Below are 9,911 nucleotides of genomic sequence, written 5' to 3' on the forward strand. Positions count from 1 at the left end.
TACAACTGTCTATGTTCACGCTGTGCGTGTACTGCGTGGAGCGCGGCGCCGAGCCCCGCGCCTGGAGCGTGGAGCGCAGCGAGCACGACTTCCATCTGCTGCGGAGCAAGCTGCAGGAGTTCCACGGCGAGCGCCTGCTGCAGGACCTGCCGCTACCCTCCAGGAGGTAACTACTGCCTGAAGCAGTCGTGGCTCACTCCGCGATTTCGTCGCGTCGCAACAAGTACATCCATTCCTCATCAATTTTGGTGGCTAGCCATAGGCCGCGCGTGTCGCTTGCGCCACCTAGCAGTCATATCTGTCCAGGCCGCGTAGCCAAGATGCCAATCGCTTATGCTCCGTAGCGATCGAAACGAAACTGTCACTGTCACACTAATATGGAAGAGTGAGAGAGACATAATGCTTTTCGTTGTCGAAGCGATAGCGATTGTAACCTTGGCTAGGCCGGCTAATCGTAACAGATGCGTTTTGTTATAGAGTGAGTCTTCTTTACCTATTACTATTATTTATTCTGTGCCTAAAGTCCAGTGGTGGAAGCCATACATATTCTAAGATGAACATAGGTTGGGTTAGACTCTTTTTCTTAGGCCCACTTGCACCAACCAACTAACCCGGGGTTAAGCGGTTAAACCGTTTACTAAGTGTCAAATTGTACTGGTAACCATGGTAACTCATGGCTTAACTGGTTAACCCCGGGTTAGTGGAATGGTGCAAGTGGGCCTTAAAGTGTCAAATTGTCTTAATAAAATAAGACTCATTTTATGAACGCCCACCACTGCGAAGGTTAAATTTCTCTTCGGAATGTTGTTAAATTTGGCGATTTGAATACTTATTCATTACTAGATACATGACGTCGGCCTGTTCCTAAAATTTTATATGAAGGTAAATTAGAGTTTTGCCCCACAGCCTAATTTCGTTTGAATGTGTAGTCAGTTCACTCTCTCAAGCAGATCTCCAGACACTCGAATTCGAATTGTTTTAAACAATCTTACAGAAGTAAGAGACAGTCAAATATTAATCACACAGTCAAAAGCATAAATTTCCCATTTCATGTATTTCCAGAGACAACAGCCCATTGGAAACGCTGCGCTACAAATACGAAGACTTCCTACAGCGCGCTCTAGAAGCACCTCTACTCCAGAGCTCCGCACTGCTTCGGCTGTTCCTCTCTTGCACGGACTTCGCTCTCGCGGCGGCCGCTGCTGCTTTGAATGGACCAGACATTGGGAACATGGTCACGGCGGTTACGCATAGGTTGAGGAAGGAAAAGGGACAACATTTGGAGTCGTTTCTGAGGAATTATCTACTGTCTGCTGATTTGGAGCGATATCAAGCGCTGTGAGTATATTTATATAGCGACGCTAAGTTAACCTAAGTTCCACCGTTTAATTAAACACAGGGTGGACATTTTAAACGGTTTAGTGAGGGCTGCTACCATGCAGATTCTATACTGCTTTGCGAAAATAGTCTTAGAAAACATTATTTTTCCTCTTTATTTACTACGTTAGGCATTTACAGATTTTGAATAAAATATAGTCTGCGACGAAAAGGCATTTTTGTTACTTTTTTCTTCCATTCAATTCAATTGCTTTCCAAAATCACTAGAAAAGCCACATATTAAGAAAACGGTGTTTTAATGTATTTTATATTCGTATTTTTTTTTCATAGGTTTTTCGTAACGCCGATTAATTTTATTTAACTTAAGGATAATATCCCAATGTTACCTTCAAGTCATTTCTACTACTATTTTTTTTTCAGAAAGCAAGGCGCGGGCGTAGAAGAGGCCCAAGAAGTGAGCGAAGACGTGAGCAAACGGCCGCGCCGCCGCGACATCAGAGAATCGGTATTTGGCAACAATTTCGATGTCGAACCCAGCGGGGAACTCATCGATGGCAGCTATCAAGACAAAGTTAGGGGGTTCACGCAGTGTCTTATGTATTTATGTGAGTATATTGTGTACTATATTTCGTTTTTTTCGCATTAGAAAGAACTTGCAAGAAGGTAAGGTAATTGAAAAACGCTTTTTAAAAGTCGAATAACTATTACTTATGAAAGCAGAAGAATATAAATGATCGTATTAGATTCATAATTGTTACATATTTGCCGTAACTTATTTTTAAAATGTGTTTTTTAATTAAAAGACACATCAAGATTGTTTACCTAATTTCTAATACTAAAAAAAACGAAGTGTACCTTCTACCCGCGACTTCCTTTGCGTAGTCTCTTATATGTTGTAATAAAAATTTGAAAAAATTACAGTTACATATGTGATTCGTGATATTATAAAGTTGAATAATGAAATTTAGTGCTAAAATTCAAAACAATATTATATTGATCTTGTGCCTGAAAGACTACAACGAAAATATTCTATATATTAATTTCGCTGATGTCACTCTAATATCTAATACCTTCAAACGAGTAATTCTTGTAATATATATATATATATTTCTTTTTTCTTTTGGGATTTCTGAAACGGCTCTAACGATTTCAATGAAATTTGCTATATGGGGATTTTCGAGGGCGATAAATCGATCTAGCTAAGTCTTATCTCTGGGAAAACGCACATTTTTGAGTTTTTATATGTTTCCCGAGTATAGCTCGGTCCCCCAGATATTTGTAAATACAGTGTGTTTTCTGTAACAGGAGCAATAAATTAAACTGTACGCTGTACTCCTCAAACTGGCCAACATTTGTTCAGCAACTTTAGAAAATAACTCATGGTTTGATTTTTATTACACTTTAAAGTTTATTCTAAGACGCAATGTATTGCAAATTTTGTTATGTTAATAGCGTGACAAGTAACGTCAAACATACTGATGTCAGCGTACATTGAAGGCAATATTTATTGTGTATGAAAAAGAGGAAGTCTAAAGGATTCATCATTTTTAAAAGTTGCTTAACAAATGTTGGTCAGTTTGAGGAGTACAGCCTTTAGTTTAATTTATTGTTCCCGTTACAGGAAGCACCCTGTATATGTTTTATTTAGTAATACGAATGTACCATTCATTTAATTTCAGTAATAAAAGTGATCCACGCACGCGGCTGGGTCGTGCACGTGGTCGGCGGAGCGGTCGCGGCCGCGCGGCGCGCCGCGGACGACGCCGCGGAGCATTGGCTCAATAAAACACTTGCTACTAGTTTGTGTGAACGACGGCTGGCGCATCTCATCAGGCTAGGGCATGGTGAGTGGCACCTTACTGACGATCGAGGTCATATTATTATCTCTTTAACTTTTGCTATAGGAATGTTTCCTCTGCTTAAAATAAATTATTTTACACTGTGCACTAAATAAAGCACCAGATAATTATTACAAAAACATAGATAGCAGTTATTTTTATACACAAATTCTATTTAATAAATCGGATTCAAATATACGAAGTAGGTGAGTTGACTGTGACGTCATTACATTAGTTTTCACATAAATTCCATATTAGCAAATTGTTTTGACAGTTCTAAAAAAGAAGCTGATTTGACTAGTAGGAAAGTAGCCTATTTTATTCGGTTCTTGACTGTTTGTCTGATTTCATTTCTTGTCTTTAAATTATTTATGTAAGAATTCAAAATTTTTGAGACCCTTTACATCTCTAAGGATAATTTGATGATAAGTTTTTTTAAATTATAAGATAAGATAAGATACCATTTATTGTTTAACTGTGTACAAGGATGTTACATAGTAATATTAGGAACCAACAGTTTATCCATCACGGACGTACAATATACATTAATATATACATTAATTATATATTTTATCTCTGACACTTAGAGGCTTTTACATCTTTAAAGAATTTAAGTATTTGTGTTGTTTGTTTACTTTTTATGATACTTTTTTTATGTAATTTAACATCTAGAGACTGTATAGGTACATCTCTAATAAAGTATCTAATATTTTACTAATTTTTGGTTATTATTACTTGTAAAGTTTGACATGTAATAGTGCCCCTGTGGCCTATTTGCTGAACAAATGTTCGATGTTGATGCTACGATCACGCAAGTGTGAATCGGAAATTTCACGGTCATCAATTTCGCCAAGTAAATTATAATTATAGGTATGTGCCGTAAATTACATGTTTCCAGCCATCATCATCATCATCTCAGCCATAGGACGTCCACTGCTAAACATAGGTCTTCCCCTTGGACCTCCATTCGTACCGGTCGGAAGCGACCCGCATCCAGCGTCTTCCGGCCTTAACAAGGTCGTCCGTCCATCTTGTGGGTGGGCGTCCTACGCTGCGCTCGCTAGTCCGTGGTCTCCACTCGAGCACTTTTCGACCCCATCGGCCATCTTCTCTGCGCGCAATGTGGCCCGCCCATTATTCCAGTATTCACATGTTATTTTTATATTTGTTGCAGACATATTATTCGGCAAGAGATCCATCCCGCCGCGGCTGCCGGCGGCCGAGCAGCGTCAAGTAGCGCTCTGGCAGCTGCGCCGCGCCCCCGCGCCCGCCGCCGCGGCCGCGCTCGGGCCCGGCGCCGCGCAAGCGCTAGATAAGGCGTTTGAGCTGCTGCAGCGGCCGCAGCTTAACAAACAGGTAAAACACATTCTTAACAACCACGAACAAGCTATAGTTCGTTTTTTTTAGCATTAGAAAAAGCTTGCAAGAAGGTAAGCGATCTTGACGTGCCTTTTAATTGAAAAACGCTTTTTAAAAATCAAAAACGATTACTTATGAAAGCAGAAGAATATAAATGATCGTATTAGATTCATAATTGTTACATATTTGCCGTAACTTATTTTTAAAATGTGTTTTTTAATTAAAAGACACATCAAGATTGTTTACCTTATTTCTAATGTTAAAAAAAAACGAACTGTAGGCCATATCAAAGATAATTTACATAGAGGCACATTGTCAAAGTAAATTTTGTAGTCACAATTTTACTGCCACCTTTCGAAACATGATTAAAACTTTTAGAACGCCATTTGACTTTGATCCTTATTCTTTCACTAATATGTGTTAAATTTGTTAAAAACGTAACAAAAAGTGTCGCCATCTACTCGAGTATAGGCCAAAGGTATGACGACATCGGCAGTAAATTTACTGTGACTACAAAATTTACTTTGACAATACGCCTCTTTTTAAATTTTCTTTGGCCATATTAAAAACTAGCTTATTTAAACCTAAAACCGCCTCCGATCAAACTCAAACTTAAAACGCCGCAAATGCGCTTTATTTTCATCCCACTGTAAATACTAGCAACTTGACAAAATGAATGAATTATTATACCCTGAATACTGTCTGAGGGTGGTATTCCACCTGTCCAATTTCTTGTCCAATGTGCAGTGCGTCTCACTCTCTCATTAAGCAAAATGTGTGACACAAGTAAGTGTATACATTGGACCATTGAATACCTCCCTACCTAAAACTTGGGGCAGGTTCACCCGTACTGTGGGAACCTGTCCAAAACCACTAAACAGACACCGCAATCCACTACCAATACAGCTCTTAGGGCTGCCATACACGGACTGCTTTGAGCAGTCAGTGCCAACAGCTTCCAGCGGTCGCCGTTGGGTGATCTGCAGTTTCAATACAAAATCGTCATTCGCAATACACGAACCGCTCAAGCAGTTGCAACTGCTTCGGGCGGTTGGCTGCGCGGTGAAATTTCATCATGCGGTCAAGCTGCAAAAGCAGTCCGTTTATGTTGATCACTGGGTTACTGCTTGAGCAGTCCGTGTATGGCGGCTCTTACTGAAACAAAGAGCAAACGGCCGCCCGTATCTCTAGCGAGGACCGTTTGACTCAAATCAATTACTCAATTACACAAAAAAAAAATATTGGACAGATGGAATGCCACCCTTACTCCCGCCAAAAAAATAACACTAGGTACTAATCAACAAAGAAAGACTAAGAGCTTGCTCTCTTCTTTCTTTTCTCAGAAAGAAGAGAGCAAGCTCTTAGTGGCCCGGAGGAAAATCTGGCGGAAGATTCTGGGGCCTATCAGAGAGGAGGATGGAACTTGGAGGCGAAGAAAAAATAGGGAGCTAGAGGAGCTGGTTGCGATGCCTAATATAATTGGCGAGATCAAAGCAACACGACTCCGCTGGCTTGGTCACCTGGAGAGGATGGGGGAGGATCGCGCTGTGAGAAGAGCGTATGTGGGGCACCCGGGCGGAAAACGTCCGTCTGGGCGTCCCAGATACCGCTGGAGTGACGAAGCCCAAAAAGACCTGTCCGCCCTCAGAATACCCAACTGGCGTGAAGTGGCTCAGAATAGGGCAGAATGGCGCTCTCTTGTGTCAGAGGCCAAGATCCTCTTTGGGTCACTGAGCCAGTGATGTATGTATGTATGTACTAATCAACAAAAATCTAACCGATCTTTCGAGAATAGAGTTTAATCATTTTTGAATTGAATTAAATTGATTTATTCGTAAGCACAAACAATCGGTACAATACATTATATAAAAGCAAACACAGAATAAGATTAAAGTGCCACGAAATGGCCCCATCTCAGCATGTTGCTGGTGGCTTCCAGCGCTGAGCTTCCGATGAGACCATCAAGTGAGAAGAATCACGGGAGGTAACAGACAAGAAGAAAAAATACAGAAATAACATACAGTAAACAAATAGTTAAACAAGAAAAAAAGTTACACAGCAATAAGTTACAACATAACGACTATTTACTAGAGATGCACCGGATATCCGGTTACTATCCGGTATCCGGCCTATCCGGCCATTATTTTACTATCCGGCATGATACCGGATAGTGACCTACTATCCGGCCGGATACCGGATAGTAACATTGCTTGATTTCGGAGTAAACCAATTGGATTTAAGAAACAGACACGGTCATAATCGTACTTGTCTATTATTTTAAAACAATTCATTCCACTGACTTACACGCGCACTAATTTCGTACCTAGAAATGATACCGCGCGAACGTTTACTAGGAAACAGGTCAAACCTGCAGAATGCGCACCTGAAAAACCGAAATGTAGGTATAGTTCCGCTGGCCGAATATTCGGCGGCCGGATACCGGATATCCGGCCGATGTTTAGTCCGAATATCCGGTATCCGGCCAAACAACTATCCGTTGCATCTCTACTATTTACAACTAAGATTGTTTTCTTCCTTCCTTACATTTTAACTTCGATTTACTATTATCTTCGTTACAGTTGGTGTACAATCTTCTCGATCTATGTATAATGGAGCTGTTCCCGGAATTAAGTGCCACAGATAACACATCACCGAACGAACCAAAGAGTTGAGGCAGTGTTGTAAACTATCTAAATTTTATATTTATAAGTACCATCTTAGGTTGGTATTCCATCTGTCCAATGTGTATTTGCGTGGCATGGCCTACACGATGGGCCAACGCCAGCCACTCCAAGGGACGCAACCATGCGGTAGAATGAGATAGCAATATCACTTGCTCCCTCTAACGCATAATGCGACCCTTGGAGTGGCCTGCGTTGGCCCATTGTGTAGAGGAGCCATAAGATTTTGCTTAATGAGAGAGTGAGACGCAATGCACATTGGACAAGCGGAATACCACCTTAACTCCCTTTTAAATGGGCTATTCTATTTAAAGTTGTACTACACTTTCTTTTTTAATTTGGAGATTTTAAATTATTTTTCTACTTAAAATCACAAGCTCTTTTATTATTTACTTTTGATCCAAATAGGACAATATACTTTTCTTTCTTTTTATTCCGTTGCCGTCATACAAAGTCTATGAAAAATGGTAATTAAATGGAAATAAAAATCTTGAAACATTTATTCTCCTTTTAAGATTGATAAAGCTTATGATTCTGAGTAGGTAGAAATAACATTATACTTTCCGAATGAAAAAAGGTGTAGTGTAAAGTCCGTATCATAAGCTAGACTGCCACCGATTTGAATAAAACAAAGTGGAAAGATGTCGTTATAAACGTCAAATTATCATAGAAAGTCATAAATGATGATATTGCCACACTTTGTCATTGGGAATACCATGCCTAGTTAGCTTGGTCCGCTACCACTTTAAATAAAATGGCCCAACTGACTATTCATGAGCCTTATTGCAAAGAAATAAGGCCCACGAATGGTCAATTAGAAGTGTTGGTATTAGTATTATTGATACGTCCGATGCATTTTTTGTAAATTGCAAGTACATACATGTTTAACTAGTGATAAATTGATAATCACTTTATTTTGTTTAACCTTTTCACGGCTGGTGGCAATAATAATCATTAGCATTTTGATTTTGACAGCTATAAAACGCAATAGTAAACTTTATTAGAATGTGTTAAGCTTCATGTATACTACCCGACTGTGAAAGTCAAGGGGTTAACTCATTTTCAGGTGTTTTTTCGTAAGTAAAAAGTTTCTGTTAGTTAAGTAATTATAGGAGTTGCTTTTTACTTTAAAACACACCAAAAACCAGCGGGTATTATAAATATTTTAAATAATATTCATTATTTAGTTCGCATAGCGGTGAAAAGGTTAATACTTTGAAAACTTAATTGTGTGATTTATTGTATTGTAAGGTATAATTTTCAATCGCCACATTAATTTTGATTACACCAAGGTTAGCACAAATGACGCCGCGACACCTATCACACGCTAGATAAACCACAGTTTAAAATGTTTCAATACAGGTCAGGTAGTTTTTTTTTTTATATGTACCAATCGCGGTGTCGCTTTTGCTAGCCATACCCTCCTAGGGCCTATATAGGGTCTTTTAACTTAGGGAATTTTAACTTTTTTTTTATATTTTTTTTTTTATTTGTGTGTGTTTATTATGTTTTAAATAAAGAAAAACAGGGTTTGCATTTCTTTGATTTCGTTCGATTTGTAAGCAATTGAAATTCTACCTTATTTCCTATGCTATTGATTTCAAATTGACTTTTTTTTATAAATATTGGCCTTAGGGGGACACAGGTAATGTTTATGCAGAGATTGTTAATTCTAATACTTGTAAATAATAATGATGTATTATACTAGATTATTATATTTTTATAACAATGAATTCTTATATTTATTCTTGATTGAGGTTAAAAACATGAAGAATTAATTCATGAAAATAAAATTGTGGACATGGAAATGGTTGAATTAAAATATTTTCATATAATATTGGATTTTTATTACAATTCACTCGACTAAGTTTATTAATTTACCCTTATTATTCAGAGCCCACTGTTTCCCACTGCTGGGCAAAGGCCTCCCCCCTCTTTCTCCACTCGTCTCTATTTAGTGCAATATCTGGCCAGCCTCTCAAGAAGGAGTCCAAGTTATCCCGCCATCGCCGACGAGGCCTGCCGGCTCCCCGGTTAGACTCATGGGGCTCCCACTCTGTGGTTAACCCTTAATTAATTTACCCTTATTCAGTTTATTTTAAAAGTATGTAATAAAAAGTAAATATAATTTCCCTTTGAGACCACGCCTATCGTGCACGTGTCATTGTGAAGTGAACCTTGTCGGCTTACGCGAAGGTTGATATTAGCTGTAGCCGCGCTCGCCAGTTGACATATTTGGTGCCTAAAGTTTAAGGTGACATTCCCTTAGAATATAATCCCGGAATGGGCATTTAATTGTGTGACGAACACAAATATTTGTTCCTGAGTCATGGGGGTTTTCTTTCCCCCTTATTCATAAAACTTTACGGGTCTGATTTTGCTAAATTATTTTTTTATCCCTTTCTTACAAATATATAAGTCAAAATTAAAGATAAAGACAAACGATTATTAGCTAATTGAGGCTTGTAGCGCGTTTATTATTAAGAGGTACATATATCTATAAACGTTTGTATGTATATCGTCGCCTAGCATCCATAGTACAAGCTTTGCTTAGTTTAGGGCTAGGTTGATTTGTGTAAGATGTCCCCTAATATTTTATTTATTTTATGTTTTTATAAATTGTAGTGATTATACTTGCAAAGCTGAAAAAATAACTTACGGACCCTATATTTTATAAATGTAAGTGTACTGACAG

At 38.7% G+C, this 9,911-nt stretch overlaps 1 protein-coding gene across 1 annotated transcript; it reads left to right on the forward strand.

Moving 5' to 3' along the window:
- Nucleotides 1-11: 11 nt before the first annotated feature.
- LOC134668682 (sorting nexin-14-like) lies at nt 12-9,051 on the forward strand. Its single transcript, XM_063526124.1, has 6 exons — nt 12-166; nt 1,063-1,338; nt 1,759-1,943; nt 3,018-3,182; nt 4,351-4,532; nt 7,115-9,051. The coding sequence occupies exons 1-6, from the start codon at nt 12-14 to the stop codon at nt 7,205-7,207; spliced, it is 1,056 nt and encodes a 351-aa protein (XP_063382194.1). The 3' UTR covers nt 7,208-9,051.
- Nucleotides 9,052-9,911: the final 860 nt, after the last annotated feature.

Source organism: Cydia fagiglandana, chromosome 11 (assembly GCF_963556715.1).
Source record: "Cydia fagiglandana chromosome 11, ilCydFagi1.1, whole genome shotgun sequence".
Lineage (NCBI taxonomy): Eukaryota > Metazoa > Arthropoda > Insecta > Lepidoptera > Tortricidae > Cydia > Cydia fagiglandana.

What these genes read in the sequence shown, in the direction of transcription:
- LOC134668682 (XM_063526124.1), top strand. Translation starts at nt 12, where the DNA reads ATGTTCACGCTGTGCGTGTACTGCGTGGAGCGCGGCGCCGAGCCCCGC. An exon ending in TCTCATCAGGCTAGGGCATG is followed by an intron (nt 3,183 to 4,350) that starts GTGAGTGGCACC and finishes TATTTGTTGCAG; the next exon opens with ACATATTATTCGGCAAGAGA. An exon ending in GGCCGCAGCTTAACAAACAG is followed by an intron (nt 4,533 to 7,114) that starts GTAAAACACATT and finishes TCTTCGTTACAG; the next exon opens with TTGGTGTACAATCTTCTCGA.